The sequence below is a fragment of the Sphaeramia orbicularis genome, chromosome 18 (genome assembly GCF_902148855.1).
Source record: "Sphaeramia orbicularis chromosome 18, fSphaOr1.1, whole genome shotgun sequence".
Lineage (NCBI taxonomy): Eukaryota > Metazoa > Chordata > Actinopteri > Kurtiformes > Apogonidae > Sphaeramia > Sphaeramia orbicularis.
In genome coordinates, this window is record NC_043974.1 from 38,503,244 (window position 1) to 38,525,383 (window position 22,140).

At 36.2% G+C, this 22,140-nt stretch overlaps 1 protein-coding gene across 3 annotated transcripts in view; it reads right to left on the reverse strand.

Moving 5' to 3' along the window:
* Positions 1 to 22,140, reverse strand: part of pacs1 (phosphofurin acidic cluster sorting protein 1) — a 146,788-nt gene that overhangs the window by 124,389 nt on the left and 259 nt on the right. For all 3 annotated transcript variants that reach the window (XM_030162059.1, XM_030162058.1, XM_030162057.1), the window contains exon 1: positions 21,775 to 22,140. This exon is cut by the window's right edge and continues 259 nt beyond it. In XM_030162059.1, the coding sequence (XP_030017919.1) occupies positions 21,775 to 21,932 (158 nt within the window). In that variant the 5' untranslated portion in view covers positions 21,933 to 22,140. The remainder of the gene's footprint in view (positions 1 to 21,774) is intronic.

The window sequence follows — 22,140 nt, forward strand, 5'->3', positions numbered from 1 at the left end:
AAGTTTATGGGATGACTTCTCGTGTCATCTCACGATAATAAATAAACAAATCATCGCATTTGTGTTTTAATGGAAAAACAGACATTACGCACTTCTGTTTTTTCGACATTTAATAAATATGGGTAAAGTTTTGCACAGATGTCCAATGGAAAAGCAACTATTAAAGTAACTATCAGTCTAATAAAAACTCACAAATCACCAAATGTGCACTGTAATTTTTACACATCCAAACTTCTTGTTGCCAGTATTTCTAATTAAATCTGCTCTACCATTGCTCATAGCTATAATGTTTGCTACCACTAGCTGCTGTTGGCACCCTTGACTGATCAGTAATAAAAATATTCTTATTTTTTCCCCACACTTGCAAAGAACAAAACAGGTTTTCAGGATGAACCAGGAAGTGAAAGTCCCTATTCATGTTACCTCAATATCAGTAAAACCTGCTTTGTTTACTCCAAGGTAAGACGCCAGATAACAGCCCATAGCAAACAATGCTGATAAATAACCTTTTTCCATCGCTACAGAATTCAATATTTATGTTACGCTTTGTGCAAAAAATTGATGGCGCCTTAAGAAATGAAAAGCTACTGGTTTCCAGCTCAAACATGTCAATCACTGCAGTGTTTAACAGAGGACTCTTACCTATTTGTTTTGTTAAGTCACAGCGGGTGACCTTTTGTTTTGGTCAGGCTGCTTCTATACACACACACTAAAGCAGTGTTTCTCAACCATGGGATCGCCAGGAATTTAAATGGGGTCGCCTGAAATTTCTAGTAATTGATAAAAAAAAAATTACTAATAAAAAATATATGGTGAGTTGACAGAGACAATCACAATCCATAAAAGACATGACAAACTCTGAAGCTGAAACTGAAGCACTGTGGTACTGTGTTTATCACTCAAATGTTCATTGTGGTTGGTTTCAGATGCTGCAGCTCTTTCATAATTCATAGTTTGAGTTATTACTTCTGCCAAGTGTAACGGTGGAGGTTATCTTTTCATCAGGGTTTGTCTGTCTGTCTGTCTGTCTATCTGTTAGCAAGATAACTCAAAAAGTTATGGACAGATTTTCATGAAATTTTCAGGAAATGTTGATACTGACACAAGGAACAAATGATTAAATTTTGGTGGTGATCGGGGGGGAGGGCTGATCTGACTTGCCGGTGGTCTGCGCTCTCCGAGTGCTTTTCTAGTTGTTTGTTCAGTATTAATTGTCAGCCTTGTAAATCCAAGATGGACTGACTGTACATATCCTGACCAAGGAAAATCAAATTCTCACTTTGTGCAGTAATCTACACCTGGCTTTTCAGCCTCCGTCCATAATAATATACATTATATAGACTAAATGTCATCTAAAAGTAACGTTTATTTGCAACATAGTATAGCAAACTATTACATGATCAAAAACAAATTAATTTTAGCAAAAAAATATTTCTCCGTTTTGAATGTCTGGGGTTGCCAGAAATTTGTGATGTTAAAATGGGGTCAACCATTGATCTAATATATATTGTAATAATTACTGCCTTGGTCTTAATCTTAGGAGTCCAGTGAGTCTTAGCTTGATGGATATTCATTCAAGTGTTTTCTTCTGACCAGTGTATTCATTATAACGGACTGACTGTAGATACCAATTGTGCGATACTGTGTTGAGCAGCAAAACACATGATGAGAGGGCAGCTTTTGAAACCAGTGTAAATACAGTGTGTGTGTCACTACTGCTTTCCTGTTGTCTGGGTGGTGTGTGTATGAGTCCAACATGGTTTGCAGTAATCTACACCTGGCTTTTCTGCCTCCGTCCAAAATAATATACATTATAAAGACTAAATGTAGTCTAAAATTAACGTTTATTTGCAACATAGTATAGCAAACTATTACATGATCAGAAATAAATTAATTTTAGCAAAAAAAAAAAAAATGTCTGGGGTCACCAGAAATTTGTGATGTTAAAATGGGGTCACGAGCCAAAAAAGGTTGGGAACCACTGCACTCAAGCCTCTGTCTTTGTTAAGTAATAGCATATCATTGTAATTATGCAATGTTATTTCCAGTCCAACCTGAAAAATTGCTCATTGTTGTCTCTCATTGTTGAAAACAAGACATGCTTGATGCAAAAGTCTGACAGGTGTAACAACAATAACCAGGGCAAAGGGTCATTATTGTAATGAAGTAGAAAAGAAACAGTTTGCTTTGTATAGCAGCATCTTATTTTATTAACTTCATAAATTAATTGTGGGGTGAACAAATATTGCATAAACAATCGATTCTGCTGTCACCAGTGCGATGGGATCATTTCTACAGGTGTTAATTTGAGTATTGTCGATAAATTTGTGTTGGTAATCCTTACACACACGTACTGTGTCAAGGTTAACCTGGAATAAGTGCATTACCAGCTTGTGTTATGAGCCAGGGGAAACAGTGTGCAACCTGAGCTGCAGAGGATTACAGACATGCGTGCACATTATTTGCATGGGCGTACAATAGCAGCAGCACAGTGGCACATTTAGTCATGGAGCTGCTGTCAGGTTGCTGCAGTTTCCAAATCTCAGTAGTGCAATTTGTATTACTGTTAGCATATGCAATGTTCCAAACCACATCCCCCCAAGGTGCTCTGATTTAGAAACAAATGAAGGAAAGTGCTGGATACAAATGAAATGGTAAAGCACAGGATGTTTTCACAGGGTTTAAATGTGATTATGGAGAGAATGCTTACAACGCCTAACATGATACACTGCCAGTGAGTGTGTATCTATTGTCAATGTGGTTTGAGTTCCCCATATATTCTGTCCTTTTATGTAACTAGATGGCACTGTGTCCTCATTTATAACACATTACAAGAAAGTGTAGAATATGTTGGTGAATAACATCTTAAAAGATAGAAATGTGCAGCTCTCTGACCAAATGGAGGCAATGATTCTACAGCAGGTGGATTAGTGCCAGGGAACAGAGGCGCTGAAGGTCTCAGTAATGCATAGAGATACTCGAATACAGCAGCAGAGGCCTCCTGTACCCCCTGGAACCGGGCCTCAACAGCAGCATTATGTCCTTGCTAAAATCTTGCATGAGAGAGGTGACAAAAAGCTACCAGCCAGAGAATTAGGAGCCTTTGTCAAGCAGCCACTCATCACTGGGATGCTCCTTCCTTTCTCTTCCAAAATCCCGGCTGTGGAATGAACAAATGTTGTAACTGCAACGCAAACTCGGATATTTTAACCAAGCACTCAATGTGGGTTTTAGAGACAGATTCACTGACATAACACTGCACATTTTACCAGTTACTGGGGGCGAGTGCACACTAGAGCTGCACAATATATCGTTTGAGCATCACAATCGCAATGTATGTTGTGCAATAGTCACATCACAGGTCCTGCAATGTAGGAGGCAAATGAACTCAACATGTTCTCATCTAATTTCAACCTGGGTCTGTGACACACACTGCGCACAGCGATCCACCAATCACAATCGTTCTTAATCAGTTTGCAGAAGCAGAACACGCCCCTGCGCATGGAGTGAGTCACTGGTAACGACATTGAAAAAATGAGCAACGAACAAGAGAAAAATCACCCAAAACAAAGAAAAGCAGCGGCAGTTAACTGGAATTATTTCAGCTACAAGAAGGATGATATTGAAACACATGTTCTGCATCAATAGTGTCTTAATGCACCTGTCGCCACAAGAGGAAACACAACTAATTTGTTCGACCATTTACGTCGGCACCACACAGCTATTATATCCTCCTGAGTACTTTTTCAGATCACAATATATATTGAAGGGTTAAAAAAAAATCGCAATGTCAGTTTTTTCAATATTGTGCAGCCCTAGTGCACACAGCAGGTTTAACAGGCTGTTGCAAAAATACAGAAATACTCCTAAAAAATACTAGTCAGCCATGTCAATAACAATGCTAATACATATACAGTATACTATTAGCTTAAAAAGAGTGATATTTTGTCTTTTTTTTAAATGGAATTATGCATTTTCAAACATTTCCCTGTGGTCTACATAAACTGTAAATGCTCTGCTTGGGTCTGAATTCTTCATTAGTTCAACTCCACAGGTCCATCTTCAACCCTATTTCTGAGTAATGACACCAGAAAGGTGGTTTTGAGCGCTGGCCCTTTAAACGCACATGGCCCCACCCCCTCCAGGTTGTTGACCATGCTTCTCTGTCCCATTCAACCAACAACTGAACATTTTAGGTAATCAGTTCGAAGTTTGGACATATTTTCAGTATTGACTACAACTGCTGCTACTGACAAACAATTATGTCGTACTCTGAGAAATGTTCGTCGGAAGTCTGGACCTTATATGTGCAAATGTTGTGACGTAACTAGTTAGAAAATGTAACAAATTAAGAAGACATTGAAAGGGGTTGTAGAAATCCACTTGATTTTTGCCAGGATGAATATAAAGATAGCATTGCAGCAACATTTGAACTGTTAGGGTCCAAATACACAAATAAATGTACCAAAGACTAATAAAAGTGGGTTTAGCAAAATATGACCCCTTTAATTTAAAAGAAAATCCCTGGTTTGCTCCAAAACACCATACTAACTAATGCTAGCTATCTTAACACAGGTTTGCTAAGAGCTGTGTTATAATCTAGCCACAAATATTAGGGAAGGGACGAGGGAAGATTCCAAACTTGGCTGTTTGACCACTGATATAAACGTATCGCATACCCTGCTGCTAATTAACTTAAACATCAGTCATGTGTACAACTGTGTGCCAATGGTATCAATTCTGTGATTTCTTGCCATCTTACTCTATTATTAAACCAGTTAATGTGGAGGTTTACCAGAGCAGAAAGAGATTCTCCATATGCTTAGTGAATTTGGCTACTTTAAACAATGATTTTGATTACATGAAGAAGAAGAGACATAAACAAAAGAATGAACTGGGGTTCACATGAGACAAATGTTCTTTTCTTTGTTTACATCTTATCTAGAGTATGGTTTTTAGCTCAAACATTAAAATAACACTGGACAGTCTCTGTTTATAGGAGGAGCTCAATGACAGTCTCCACCATCAGTGATGATGATATTTTGCTTGTGGAAATTGCTGACAAAAAAATGAAGTTCTGCTTGTGCTAGATACTCTACTGCAGTCTCTCTCAAATGGGGGTACATGTACCCCCAGGGGTACTTTCAAGAAACCCAGGGGGAAAAATACATTAAATAAGTCATCATGTACCGAATACAAAATAAATAATGAGGATTAAAGCTGAAATATAAAACACATTAAATACGTTCATATAATAAAACTGACACTCCTAGTATTATCGTCAGTCATCTTGTTTAAGCTTTGGTAACATTTCAAGAACATTTGTATTTTATTTTATTCAAGATGAGTTTATTTGAGTAATTCAGTAATTATTTTTTTGTTGATGGAAGGTTGATTTATTCATTAATGACCGATTAGTTTATTTTCCTTATCAATGAAAGAGGGCACTTTTCAGTTTCAGTTTCTTATAAAGATTAGTCATTTTTAATATATTAATATATGTTGTTTGATTACAAAGTTTTGAAAATGAAAACAGACACCTTTGGCACAGTACGAAATTTTGCCTAATTTTAAAAAAATCAAAAATGCTGACCCAAGAATTGGGGGTACTGGGCTAAAAAAAGTATATTTCAGGGGGTATTCCACTGTAAAAAGTTTGAGAACCACTGCTCTACTGAATACACAAATCCTGAATGTTTTTGGGTTTGTTTGTTTTTTTTGTCTCTGTGGGACGTCTGGAAGGCCTTCATGACAAAACAAAACAGTCATGGAAAAGTGATAAAGAAAAGGATGCGGAGGAGGAGTGACTTTTGTGGTTCATCTCCATCAGGCAAGAGGAGCCGCGGAGGAAACTTCAGATCTCTTGGCCACTCGGCTGTGCGGAAGAATGAGCAGCACGGCGGCGAGTGGCCATGCCAGAGCTTCTTAATGAACACGGTCTGGCCTGGGAGTGTGTGTTAGCAGGAGGGTGAAGGGGGCCAGGCTGTATAATGTAACACTGACACTCAAGGAACGCCGTCCACAGCCGTTCCTTCCATTGAGCTGCGGGGCAATTATAGCAAACAAGTGTAACAAATGCACAATGTTTAATTCAGAGCATCCTGCACTCTTCAGCTGCCACTTCATGCCAACAGTATTCATTACTGAGCCTCAACATACACATTGATTTTTAATGCAATGGCCTTGGTGTTTACACTGCTTTATTTTTAGAGACAAATTATTAGGGCTGGTTGAATTTTTTAGATTTACTTTACCTTTTTTATTCATTTTGACCTCGGCTTTGAATGACTGAAATCAGTTTACATCTTTACAATCTTAAATTTCAAACAAAGCCAAGAAATGGCATCTATCATTTCACAGTGTTGCTTATTTTGTTAGATCACGCTTTACTACAGTCATTACTAACCAATATGGCCCAAAAATTATCACCATAAATATTGTAATATTTTGGGTCTTAAGGATTTATTTTATTACATTCTCAGTTCAAATACTTGCAGAATGTTAATGTTTCTTTCACTTAATTTACAAACCCATAAATTGATGTAAAAAAAACTAGGGCTGTCAAAATTTACACGGTAACACACATTAATCCATTGTCATGATTAATCTGATTGCAAATTTTAACGAATTAACCTACATGCAGCGCAGAATGACTCTGAATGTATCTGGCAACACATTTGGGTCAGTTTGTCCTAGTAGAGTTAGCGTCACAAATGAAGAAATGGACGGTTGATCCAGTAGTGAGAGCCAGCAGAATCAACCCATAAAGATGGAAGATACTAAACAGTACGTTGGACCTCTGGATGGAAATATGAGGATGAAAAAAACAAGACGGAACAGTTGGTTCAAGTTTTGTTTCAAGTTGTTTTGTTGAAACTGTTGAAGGTGTTTGCCTCCTGTCCTAGCACTTCCAAACATTCCATTTTGAATGTATTATTATGTTTATTCTATTGTTTTACTTGGTATTTTTATTTCACAGTTTTTAATTGTACAGTTGTTTTTATGTCTTTTTAATCTATTCTTGTATTTTATGGTATCATTTTGCTTTTTTATTCTTCTGTACGACACTTTTTTTTCTTTTGGTTTTTTTGTTTGTTTGTTTTTTAAAATTGTACAGCTGATTTACAGCATGTCTTTAATCTATTTTTGTATTTTATTCTTTTATTTTGTTTTTTATTTATTCTTCTGTACAGCACTTTGGTCCACTGTGGTTATTTTAAAGTGCTTCACAAATAATTGTTAATCTTCCACTGTAAGTCGCTTTGGAAAACATCGTCTGCCAAATGCATAAATGTAAATGTTTAATAAACACGTTAAGTGCAGACATATTCCCTTCTTAATTGAGTCTGTTTGCTCATGCAAAATCAAACATGATTAACATAGACTAAAAATTAATGATATTTAATCATGATTAATCAAAATTAATCCACAGCAACCTTGTGATTAATCTGACTAAAAAATGTTATCGTTTGACAGCACTACAAAAAACATATTTTATTATCATTTTGAGTACAAAAATGTAATATATTCTGCTGTTTAGTAAGAAAAATAACAATAAATAATAACAGTTTACAGACATATTTATAGTAAGATAACTTTTTTAGCCATATCAGAATGCCCTACTGGTGAGTATCATGAAAATGTCAAATCTTTCCTTTTATGTCTTAAGAGTGATTTCTGACCCTCAGTGAAAGTTTATTTATTGACAATTATTTTCCTTTCATCACTCGGCCCTATATGCCCCATATATTTACATTGTGACTGAATTTTGAACATGTATTCATTTTCTTTGACCGTTACGACTCAAACAGATCTGTTAGAGAATATTAAGAGGTTTGATTTGGAAATTTTGAACATTTTATGCCTTTATATAATTAGTTTTTTCCTGACCTTTTAACATTCCATGCATTCTTAATTTACATTTTGTTAGATGTGTTTAATTGAAAATGTGTGTGTTGTAGTTCTGAATGTGGATGTAATCACTCAGTAACCTGCTGTTTGAGAGTAAAAAGGAGAATAAAGGGTGGAAGGATGTAAAGGTTGAGAAGCCGAGCATTTGATGACGAACACCGGGTGCATAAAGCAAAGCCTGTTTCCTGTTCTGTGGTTTTCTAAAGTGTCCACACTTGATGCTATAGATCGGGGGTGCCAAACTCATTTTCTTCCGGGGGCCACATTCAGTCCTATTTAATCTGAAGTGGGCCGGATCAGTAAAATAATAGCGTGATAGCCACTAAATAATGACAACTCCAAACTGTTTTAGTGCAAAAAATGACATTCAATTATACCAATATTTACATTTACAAACTATCCCCAAAAAAAAGGATGTGAATAACCTGAAAAAAATGAAATTTGTTTAGCAATATAAATACAATTTTATCAATATTGTGCCTCAACTTATCATTTATACATATGCATTACAGATCTAATCTACAAAAGCACAAAACTTTTAGTAACAGGCAGAATATTGTTAAAATTGCACTTAATTTTCTTTAGACCAGGGGTGTCAAACTCATTGTAGTTCAGGGGCCACATTCATCCCAATTTGATCTCAAGTGGGCCGGACCAGTAAGATAACAGTGAAAAAAGTGAAATTACATTATGATCAGGTTTACATCTACAAAGTTTCCTTAAAAATCTGAAAATCATGAACAACTTGAATTGTCTTAAGAAAAACAAGTGTAATTTTAACAATATTCTGCCTCGGTTTATCAGTTTATCATTTACACATGTGCCTTACAATTGCACAAAACATTTAGTAACAGGCAGAATATTAGTAAAATTGCATTTACTTTTCTGAAGACATTTCTGTTTGTTCATATTTGTTCGGGTATTCACGTTTTATAAATATTTTCATGTAATTTTACTTTTTTACACCAAAAAAAACACAGAAAATTTGGGGTTGTCATTATTTATAGGTTATAATGATAATATTTTACTGGTTCTGACCCACTTGAAATCTAATTAGACTGTATGTGTCTGTATGTGCAACCTGAATTAAAAGGATTTTGACACCACTGATTGTTAATATCATCAGTGTAATTTTTGCATTTCACAAATTCATCCTGCGGGCTGGATTTGGCCCATGGGCCACATGTTTGACACCTGTGCTTTAGACATTTCAGGTTGCTGTTTGTTCAGGATATTCATATTTTATTGTTAAAGGATAGTTTGTTAATGTAAACATTTTCATAATTTAACCCTTTCATGCATGAACTATGAGAACCTTAATCAAGATTTTTTTTCCTGAGTGTTTTTATTCCTCTTTAGGCATGAAAAAAAACCAATGTGATTGAATTTTTAAAAAAAATCAACCTGTTTTTCATGGAGTTACAAAAATGTCCACTCAACTACACCATGAATTTTATTCCTGAAGCAAAGAAACATGTATTTAAAACCCAATATCATAAAGTGACATGAAAACAGTGAAATGAAACCATGCTTAATGCAGCTAATCTGATGTTTTCTCACATTTTAACATATTCTAATACTAGTTATTACTCACTTCATGGAGATAATATGCAAAAAATAAATATTAACAATTGATTTCCACTCAAGAACAGCAAAGTTACAATAATGGTATGAACTGCAGTTTATGAGATGATGCATAAGTGTCCACTGTGTTGGTTGATATGGAACTAAAACAACAAAACCCATGAATATACAAGAGTAAAGCTGTAGAGTAACTGTCCACTGTAGTGACCACTATGCATGAAAGGGTTAATGTTTTTTGCACTAAATCAAAGAGAAAAAAATTTGTGTTGTCATTATTTATTGGTCATTATGATATTATTTTTGAGTTTGAACTTTGCAAATTCATCCCGCGGGCCAGATTGGAACCTTTGGCGGGCCGGTTTTGGTCCCCGAGCCGCATGTTCGACACCTGTGCTGTAGATGAACAGTGTATACTGGCTCAGAGCGGCTCAGTCTAGAGGCTTCATCTGTGTTTGGACCTGAGTCATGGGACTTTCTCTCTTTGGCTTTGTAAGGAAGCATTCTTTAATAAAGCAGACAGAGCAGAGGAGCTCATTCCTGGAATACCTGCTGCTGCTGCTGCTGCTGCTGCTGCACCAGGAGGCCAATGGCTACACTGAGCCCAACGCTGGAATCCAAACATTCCACCTGACACAACATATCCACCTCAACATTTTTTTTTCTTATTTTACCTTTATTTAATCAGGAAGTCCCACTGAGATCAGGAATCTCTTTTGCAAGGGAGACCCAGCCAAGGTAGCAGCCATAAGAAGTCCAAACAACATAAAACACATACATGATACACAATGAACAATAAAACAAAAATAACAACTATTCAACCATAATGGCATCAAGAAAAACAGTGACATTCCTCCTTCACTGCATTCTCCAACATAACATAACTCACCTTTACACAATATACATATACACGAGGTGAAGTCTGACACACCACAGGGTTTAGGTACTTTTCCACATGCACCTGAAGTCCAAAGTTTACACTGATTTGCCTCAATAAGTATAAGTATTTTAAGTATAAGCTGGTATCAAAACACACCAAAGATGAATGAATTAAAGATGAGACTAGAAAGGCTATAATAAAGATGAACACAGATGAGTTATAAATAAATGTATCACCGGATATTGACTTGAACCTGTAAGGGAAGTTTTGTATGATTTGCTTTTCCAAAGAAACAAAGAATCAAATAAATAAATAAATCTATCACCTGTAAAGTTAGCATGAACAGGGACATTAGCTATACACAATTCGTTTCTGTTGTAAACATTCAACGATATATTTATTTTTTCAATATCGGCCTTAATTTTTTTTGAAAGCTGATATTTGATCAGTAGTAAAAATCCTATAAGATACTTGATTAGGCACGTGTGTGGGCAGCACTTAAGTTCAATAAATATTAAAAGAGTACTATGTATAGGTGTGTTAATAATTTCATTCATATTGCTGCATAAAAATCTTAATTATCTGAGTTTTTCAATTGTATTTTACAGTCAATGTGCTTTAAAAACATGAAAAATAGAAAAAAATTGGTTGTGGATATCGACCATCGCCTAACAAAATTTTAAAAAATTGGCATCGGCCTTAGAAAAACCCGTATCAGTCGACCTCTACATTCAACATGGGGGTCAATGGAGATCTCAAATCTCAAGCGGACATTTGAGGAAATGCAGGTTTTGGTTCTTCCACAATACCTACAGTATTCAGCTCTGGAAGTTGCTTTTTTCAGTCCTCGTAGTCGAGCCCCACACCTATGGAAGTAAATCTGTCTCATCAGATTTTGAATTATAAAAGCTATTGAATTTCTAGCACTGAATTTTTTTGCCCTGAAATTAAGTATCTGAATTTATGGTCTCTGAATTCAACTATGTTCATAAATTTAAAATAACAAAAAATCAGATACAAAAAATTCAGATGCAAAAAATTCAAAAGCAAAAAAATTCAGATGCAAAAAATTCAGATGCAGAAAATTCAGATCACACATCCACACTGACTGTCTTCCTGCATCAGTGTCACATGACTAACCTAATGTAATTCGATTAGCTGGCTGTCAGTTTAACTTGCGAAAGAATCGATTGCTTATCCTTGGTGTCTCGGATGTGTGACCTGATTTTTTTGCATCTGAATTTTTTGCATCTGAATTTTTTTAAATTCTAAATTTATGAACATAGTTGAATTCAGAGACAAAAAATTCAGATACTTAATTTCAGTGCAAAAAAAAATCAGCGCAAGATATTCAGTGGCTTCTATAATTCAAAATCTGATGAGACAGATTTACTTCCATATACACCTGTTACAGTACTCATCACTGGGGCTGTTTGACTGGAGAAAATAAATATTTCAACACAAGAAAAGAAATGAACCAATGGGCGGACCTGATACCTGTGAGAGCCAGACCAGTTAACTCCAGAACACTGACAGCACTGGTCCAGATCCAGTCAAATGAGTCCTTCCTCTCCTGAAAATTAAAGGTCACACAGAGCAGACCTACCCAGAGGCACCTATGCTGTACCTATGACAGAGGGAAGGGTGGAGCTGATTTAATCGACATGACTCTGCACTGCATGCATCTTTCAAAATACCTCCATAGACACTGCACCGTGCACTCAGAACATCTGACTCACAACCTCTTATATTTGCAATATCATCTCTCCTCTTCAAACACGTTCTGTTGCTCAACATAAAACGTGACAAAAGGAAGACAAAAACAACAAGTTAGAACATTTCGCAGGTTTCTGTACTGAGTGGTAAGTGGAGTAAACAGTAGTGAGTATGTTTATGTCTGCCAGGGCAAATTCAAGCCACAGTGCTGTGTAAACAACATACCAAGCGGTATTTGGGTTAGACAGGAAGAGGTTGGAGCAACAACACCTCTGCTAAGAGGGAAATGCACAGCAACAAAGATTAAGCAACTAGAAAGAAGTCAACAAGGAAACAGGCCACGCACAGCCGAATGCACACGCTTACAAACCGTATCAAAGCAGACTTCTTTTGTGTTAAACCAAGAGGTGGGAAAAGTGCCCACAGTTCATCCAGTCCTGATACTTTTATTAAATAAAATGCATTAAAAGCAGAAATACTGATTCTGTACTGCAGTAAAAGGGACTAAGTCCAGGTTCTTAAATGTTCTCAAAGTCAACAGTCAGACTTTAAAGGGCAGTTTAAGCTTGTTTGTGTGCACAGTCGACTGACCCCCACATAATATTAACATAATGTCAGGGCTATTAAACCATTCCAACTTCAAATGAATTCCACAACGATAGACTGAAAAAAACAATTAAAGTTACTCTAATGTGCAATTCTGTTTGCAATTTCATCTACAGAACATGACTCATAACTTTCTTAGTGGTTAGATGTTCTGTTCTTTTCTTCATGTCGTCATATTTTATTATGCACTGATCCACTACTTCATTAGGTCTATTCTGTCATTTTTCATATTGTTGTCTTTTGCATTTTGCATTATTACATCATTTGTTTTGTTACCTCTTGTCAATATTCATATTAATTAATTTAAGATACATTTATTTTATTTCTTATTACATTTTCATGATGTAAAAATATATACTATTCACTGATTCTATGTGCTACTGTTCCTATTTTGGTTAAAATCAGTCTTGATGTTATGAAGGTGTGTTAGGACAGATCTGATTCAACAAATTTAAATATTTCTTATACACACACTCTCCCACCCTGACACACACTTACACATACTCTTTTTCTTTCATTTTATGTTTATATTTTTGTTGTATATCCCTCCGGTATCTGGGTGCACCTTTTAGGCACACTTTGCACTTTGTTTTAAAAATCTTCATATTATTTTTCACAATTTAAATAAGGTTAGAATTCAAAAGTTGTTCATTTTTGCATGATCTTTAAAATTCTGGCCACCAACTAAAATGTGCACATTGTAAACAAAAGAAAATTACAAGACTAGCATCTGTCTCCCAAGTGTGCCTAAAACGCACTATTTCTTCCATTTGATACGTATGATTAGGGCTGACCTTGATTTACTAAAATAAAATCAAATTAGAGTAGAAAAATAAATCAATATATAATATTTAATAGTTTGATTTGGAGGTGTGCCTTTTTGGCACACTTGGTGACAGATGCTAGTATTTTTGAACATTTGACCTAGCGCCAAAAATAATAATGCAAATTAACCAATGTTGGAGTTAATCATTGACATATGCCAGGATGAAAAAAATCAAATAATATGTGATCCACTTTTTATGTAGTATATTGAAAAAAATAAAATTTTTTGAGTTTTTTGCATCCAAAAAAATGGTTTGTTTACATTACAAACACGGCATTTAAAGGGTTAAAAAAAAATGTGACAATTATTGAGTATTTGGTATTTTTATTTACAGCTCAAGTTGATGAAATAGAAAAAAGTGTAAAAGAAGTAAAAACAAACTGTATGAAAATTTTTTTTGACATTATTCCACAAGTGTGCCAAAAAGGCACACTTGGTGCTTAGTAAGGGCCTTGGTGGACGGGATACCAGAGGGATATTATTGTTTTATTCCTATTGTCTTTCTTTAAGCTAATGCTGTAATGAGGTGAGATTAATTTTATAAGCCCCACAGGGTTTTCTGATCTCACCTGCACAATTTTTTTCTTTGTTTGTCTTAATGTTTGATTTGTTGTTGTGCAAAATAAACAAATAAATAAAATGAAATAAGGTGCACAGTGATGCAAAAGAACAATAATGGACAGTTTTCCAAAAACTGGGTCTAAAAATGTAAGGAGTAGAATGCACCGATGTGTTAAAACATAGGGAATAAAAGGAAAATGATGGCAGAAAAATACACAGTCAATAAAGTGAAAACTCTGCAACGAAGCGTTTGTGCTTAGTTACTTGGTCTATGTGGTTTAATGTGCAGCAGCTCTGGCAGAGTGAGCCACAGATTAGTTGTCAGCAGTGTCTCTGTATACTTGTCCCTGACTGTGTCTGGCAGAAATCCTGTTTAAATGTAGATGACAGAGCTTCTCCTCCAGCTCACAGTTTCCTCTTCCTCTTTATTTTCTTTCCATCCCTCTTTTTTTTTTTTTTTTTTTTTTTGCTGCAACTGCAGTCAAATCGAAGATATTCAACAGACTGTGACGCCTACTGAACAGGACCCCAGAAAAAAAAAAAAAAATCATATATTGGAGGCATGTATTCAGCAAACAGAAAGTAGGTACTAATCCCAAATACAAAGTTCGGAGAAAAGATATCTAAAATGTGGGATAAAAATGGATTGTTTTTTCATGCGAGGTGTTCCAAAATAAAGATCCAAAACAGTATCATTTATTCAAAATCAAACGCCACACACACATTTGCAAATCCTAAGAAGGAAAGCATGCCCTTGAGGCTTTTCCTCCAACCCAGTAAAGCCTCAAAGCATTTCAGGAGGGAAAAATTAGCATGTCAGCATGTGAGCTGTGAATGATAATGGCTACAGTGCCTTTACCAACAGGAGATCAGGTGCCAATTGCCATCTCTAACCTAAACATCTGGACCTATCTGCAGGCAAACAGAAGGAGCACATAATACTCGACTCCAAGAGGACAGAGGTCCGTGTCAGACTGCAATGCAAACCTGGACTAGACCAAACAGAAGCACTGACCACTGGGAGAGACACACTGACCATAGCAAAAACAGGATTTTCACTTCAAGTCGCACAAATGGAGCTTCACTAAAACAGCACTTTATTTATCTGAAGAGCGTCCCTAATGTGAAGTCATTTTTTTCTCTAAGCAGCATGGAGACACTGATATATGTGTTTATGAAAAGCAGGTTAGACGCTACTCTCCTCTGTGGTCACCCAAACAATGTGATAAATCTGTTACAATTTATTCAATATTGTACTTTATGAGTGTTGACAAAAGAGGAGCGCACATTAAGCCCATTGTAAAGTTTTTACACTGGTTACTAATCCTGCACAATACAAGGAAAATCTACTATTGAATTTCTTTGAATAAACTGAACAAATGAACAAAGGTTTGAAGCACAGCTGCACAATATATCATTTGAGCATCGTCATCGCAATGTACGTGTGCATAATAGTCACATCGCAGGTGCTGCAATGTAGGAGGCAAATGAACTCAATGTGTTCTCACCTAATTTCAACCTGGGTACCTGACACACACTGCACACAGCGATCCACCAATCACAATCGTTCTTGATCAGTTTACCGAAGCAGACCACACCCCCGCACATGGAGTGAGTCGCTGGTAACAACATTGAAAAATGAGCAACGAACAAGAGAAAATCCCCGAAAATGAAGACTTGGTACTCCACAGAAAAGCAACGTCAGTTATCTGGAATTATTTCGACTACAAGAAGGATGATATCGAAACACATCTTCTGTGTCGATAGTAGGGCTGTGCAATTAATCGAAATTCAATTACGATTTCGATTATTACACGCAACGATTACAAAAATTATGTAATCGAGAAAAAACGATTATTAATTTTGAGTCGTTTTATTTCACGCGCACGCAAGCTCCCATGAGCTGCTCTGCCCCGCCCCCCTCTAAGCTACTGCTGCCAGCTAGCCGGCAGGTCCACCCCAAGAGGAAAGTTGTACCTAGCGACCTGGAAAAACGGCAGGAGAATCACAGCAGAAGTGCTTGGTAAACAAAAAAGGCAAGTCAAATTCAATTGTATGATATCACTTTGGGTTTGATGAAGAAGACGAAGAGCAAAAACACATCACGTGCAAAAAGTGTTTCGTAGTTGTGTCCGCACCGACCGCTAACACAACAAACCTTTGTAACCATCTAAAGTTTAACCACCGCCACCTTTATCATAATCTTATGAAAAACTAAAACCCACAAAAACAACTCCGTCTACAACTTCGTCCGCAATGCAATCTTCAGTCTCTGAATCTCTTTACGCTGCAACTCCCGTATTAACCTAACCCTAACCTGTATAACCCTAACGTACGTATTCTAGATGGCTGATGTATACAGAAGGCCTGAACTGAAACCTTACAGCACGCCACTGAGTTTACTATGTTTCATACTACATTGAACATACTTAAATTTATAATTTGCACTTTACGTGAGGTTTTTTTTTTTTTTGAATTGCTACAGTTCTATGGCAGGTCTATAGCAGTTCAATTCCAGTGCACTATTTGTTTACAAAAGGAAACATACTTGAATTTACAGTACACTTATTTACATTCAAAGATTTTTTTGTTTCGTACAAAAGTGAACATACTTTGTTTTAGTGGTTAAAAGCTTTATTTATGTTTCAGGAGTATATTTTACATTGTTTTGCAAGAAAAAAATAAACAACTTTAAGGTTAACAAATAATCGTTTTTAATAATCGTGATTTCAATTATTGCTAAAATAATGGTGATTTTTTTTTTTTTTCTATAATCAAGCAGCCCTAGTCGATAGTGCCTTAATGCACCTGCTGCCACTACGAGAGGAAACACAACTAATTTGTTTGACCATTTACGTCGGCACCACACAGCTATTATATCCTCCTGAGTATTTTTTCATATCACAATATTTTCAAAAAATCGCAATGTCAGTTTTTTCCAATATCGTGCAGCCCTAGTTTGAAATTTGTACCTGCGACAGGAAGTAATGTAAGGCTATAGTTAGCAATACACAAACACCCCAAGGAACAACAAACAGAGTTATTAATTACATGAATTACCAACTAGAGCTGCAAGCGATTAATCGATTAGGTGCTTGAAGCGAATGCAAAAATTCACAATTCGATTAATCAACTCGAACTGATTGAGGGGAAATATTCTCTTGTAGTTTTCCTGAATTGAAGCTTCTTTGTGTTTCACAATAAGCGTCTGTGTGAAACACAACAGTGGAACCAATGTTTAACAGCAGAGAAATGCAGGAAACAAAGCTCTGATTCAGGAGAATTGTGGCTGAATGATTTTTTTGGATCACTTTGAGTCGATTAATCGGTTGCACCTCTATTACCAACATATGGACATCAGAAACACGGCCACCTATAAAATGAGAACTATGCAGATGACGACAACAGGACGTAGTTATGGCATAAAAAGTCCACTACCAACTATGCAGCACAAAATTAAACGATCAGAACCATAATATGTACGATGCAAAAGAAAAGCATGACTCTTAAAGCATGGTTCGAACTTTAATGTGTGCAAAAACCACAATAAAAACATTTACTGATGCTGCTTCAGCCAAAATGCTGGACCAGAACCAACACTGCCTGAAAATAGGGACACTTTAAATCAAAGAAAAAGCCTTATCTTTTATATAGTGTTTTTTATGGCTTTAAACATCTATAACTTTCTAGTAGTGTGATATTAATTCATTTGGGTGCTTCTATGAAACTGGGTTCATTCTAGTACCTGGCACTTTACCAGCTTTTTAGACCCAATAATAAAGGATAAATGTGGACATATTTCCTCCCAGGATGTACCTAATGATGACCTCTGACAAATGCAAAAAAATTATACTCTTATTCTGAGCCATCCCAAAATTAATAAATTTTTTACTAAAATATTGGGGCCAAAAATAGGACCCTAATTGGGACATGAAGCTACCAAGGTGTCAGTGCATTTGATCTGAAAACATGTCTGTAAATGGTCTTATATAGACTACAAATAAAGACACTGTTAAATTTGTCAATCCTAGTGGTTTTTGTAATCTAGACATGTGGGTTTTTCATGAGTTGGCAGTCTCATTCCAGGTTTCGCGTGTAACCCATCGTGTCCACTTGCGTTACATGCAGAAACTGCCCAGTTCAACACATATAAATCACAAGTGATTTTGCAACAGCGGTCATTTTTGTGAAACACTCTGCTTTGCATAATTAGTTTGATTCCCAAAATGTACCTGTGAGAGAACAAAAAGATATTCGAAAAAATTGTAGCATGTAGTTTTTGTGTCCTATTTAATGTTACATGTGGAATTTTATCTAAAAAATATATAAAAATAATACAAAAATGTGTTTTATCTGAAAAATAGTTTCTCTTTTATCTCAGTACATACTTATTTTTAAAATAGACCCAAAATGCTTCCAAACTTGCTTCAAAACATTAGTCTACATCTGGTTTGAATTTTTAGCCCCCATGTCCTGTTTTCAGGACCAGTTTCATAGAAGCACCCATTTACTAATGTTTTTCCAACACATCTCAAGGTATGACATGTTCAGTTTTTTACATTATATATCACAAGCACTCGTGTAAATCTGAACTCCCTTTTATTCAGAACGCACTGCAGAAAGTCAGACCAACAGACTAGCACATAAGCAGCAGCATCATTTCAACACCAGTACCTGTGTGACTCACTTCAGTAGATAAACGACTAAACAACAGAAATCCCACTGCAGTGCACTACAAGCAGAGCTGGGAACATTAACTGGGCTCACCCACTGATTTGAATAGAAGGTCTGCATCACAATGCACCTTCCAGAAATTCCCACACCTCTAATATTATCACTCATAATGAACGTGCATAAATTCTACACACATTGTTATTCTCTACATCCTTACATGCAAATGAATATATTGTACAAATCCACAGCTCTATCACACATATGTTCAGTTGATGCTCTGACTTACATGCAGCACATCAGTCCCAGACACGAACCTCTGACCTTGATTCTAACTCCTAACTGTCGGTAGTCCTTACAAGATTATGAACAAATACAGAACTGCAAATCAAACATATGTTTCCAGCTCATTCACACAAACGTCTGCATGTCTTCAGGTGGATAAGGCTTCTTCTCTTAGCTTCAGAAAATGCAGCAGCTGCATCAACATACAAAGTCTCAGATGGGAAACGACCATAAGACTGTAAAATACCTGAAAAATGCATTGTTGTGACATTTAAGAAGCAAATAATCCTACATTTTTAAAGTCTGGCTGCCTCTTATTACGTCTTTTATGTCATTTTTGTCTTTTCTTGCTTCTTTCTAGATCTTTAAAGCATTATTCTCTCAGTACATCTATCACATCAGTTTGACTTTCTTATATTGTTTATGTCATTATGCATTAAAAATGTGTGTTTGTTTTGTTTACATTTTTATATGATTTTTGTATTGGTACATCTTTTATGTCATTTTTATCTTATGCTTTTTACTGTTTTCATTGTGATATCTGGATTCTTGACTCATTCTGTCTTGCTACATCCTTTTAACCTTGTGATCATTTCAACTTTACATTCATTGTTATGTCTTGTATGACACGTTTCCTTTCATCTTTCACATGCCATTTTTATCATTATGCTTTTTACACCATTACTGACGTTTTACTTTATTTTTACTGCATTTGTTTGTCATTACATCTTTCAAGTGATTTGTCTTTACTTCTGTTTTCTTCATCATCATTGCCTCTTTACATCACTGTCATCTTATTGCACATTTTGGCATTTTTGTCCTGCTAAAGTCACATACTAATGTCATGGGATTTCGTGAGCGTTTTTTTCTTCTTACCTTATGTTACATGCCAAATATACCTTTCAGCTTTCAATATACAGTCATAATATGTTTGTTGTTGCTGGCATTGTTAACCCATAAAGACCCAAACATCCACTGGCAACCAAAACCATCTACTGATTTAAAATATTGAACAACTTCTGAACCATTCATCCTATCAATGCATGTAAATAATTGATACAAAATGCAGTTTGTCCTCTTTTCATGTTCATCAGATATGACTCATTTGAACGTTTAGAGGCTCTGTAGTTACCATGGAAACACTGTCATCTTCTACAACATTGATTCACCAGTAAAACCCATAGAGTTGGATCAATGACAGTAGTTGGAGATGCTTGTTTTTATGTTCCGTTATTGATATCTTTACTGAAAAAGTCACTTTTTCTTCAGTTTTCTCTGTTTTTGATATAATAACCCTCAACTTTAATCTGAGCTTTGATGAACATCTACATGATCAGTGAATTAAATATAGGAAAATGCCTGATTTTTACTGGAAAAAGACCAAATGAAGAGGATGATGTTACAATACATGGTGATACATCACATAAGAAAGGTTAAAGATAGGGCAAAATTCATTTGGGAATTGGCACAAAAGTATCACTGGGTCTTTATGGGTTAAAAATGAATATAGTTTGTTGAAAAATAAAACATAAAAAATAAAGGTTTTGTATGTCAATATACATCTATAACATTTTGTTACTGTCATTTACATGGATGTATAATTTGGAATTTGAAGTGATAATAACACATGATGTACAATGCATATTAACGCTTCTTTTACTATGACTGTATATGGACAGCTGAAAGATGTATTTGGTGTGCAACAGAAAAGAAACATCTGGTGATAGGTTAATATGATAAATCTCCAGTAAAGGTAAGAGAAAAAATGCTCACAGAAAGCCACGACTTTCATGTCTTTTGTGCCCCTGCAAAATGATTCAGACTGAATGTATTTTAATTTAAAGTTAAATAAGAATAAACAAAATAAGCATGAAGTCTAAGTTGCACTTCTTCCCACCTCTTTTTCTGGCATGTAAATGGAACTATTGTGCTGTTCTTCTGTCTAAGATTGTAATGATTGTTGAGATTTGTATTACTATTATTATTTATGTTTGCTTGTTTGCATTTATGTAAAATTTCATTGCATGTTTGGAATAAATCACTAAATCAAATTAAATCACATGATGTTTGTCTTGTTATGTCTAAACTAAAGCTTCATCAGTCTGTGTCTGCATCGATCAGGTGGGACTGTCTACTGGGTAAATGCAGTATCTGACCCAGAATACACAGAACCAATGACCAGAGAACCTGCCTCATTCATTCATTCATTTAAGCTTCATTAAGGACACAAAAAACTAGGTCCATAGGATAAGATAAAAAGCATACATAATAAAAAAGAAATAGCATTAATCCATATGTTACTTACACATAAAGGCTAGAGACTACATTTTAGATGTAAACCTTACAGAACTAATCTGTACCTGTTTGTGTATGACTCAAAAAAAATACAAAAAAATAAAAAAAATAAAAAACCCAAAAAAACACTGGAATGATGGATTTCTGTTGCGTTTCAAGAACTTAAAAGGGTTCTGCAGTGTCTGAGTCAAAGTTACATGATATGCAGCCTACAAATGAGCTGAAAGGGAACTACTAATCCCACACTAATACTAGATTAACAGTGAATATAATCAAGAGGTGATGGTATTTCATGAGCTGCTGTTTGCCCTTTGAAATTCCCCCTGGGTAAACACTCTCACTGGGTCATTTACCAATTGCAACCCTTCTAAAATGATAAGTCATGTTGGGTTTCCCCCCCTCCTCCTCTCCCTCTCCCCCTCCGTGGTCCCCCTTCACGTACCTCGGTACACAGCTGGGTGAGGACCGGTCCACCTCCCAGGTAGCGTACAGGTTCATGTGGACCGGCCGGTTGGAGGTGATGCTGACCGGCTTAGAGGGCTGCATGTGCGGGGAAGGGACGCCCCCGGTCCGCGGAAGTCCTCCACCTCGCTCCGACATCCCGGAGGCTGTGAAGGGGCTTTGAAGACGGAGCTAACAGGAGGAAAGCCCCGGTAGCAGGCTGTCCTCTCCGGCTGTGTGCTGTCCTTTTCTCCGGCTGTGGGTCCTCCTCTCCTCCTGCTGCTGTCTCTTATTCAGTCTGAATCCTACTGCTGCCGTAAATCGTTCCCTCCTACAGTGAAAACAGACAACTTGTGCTAATCGCCGT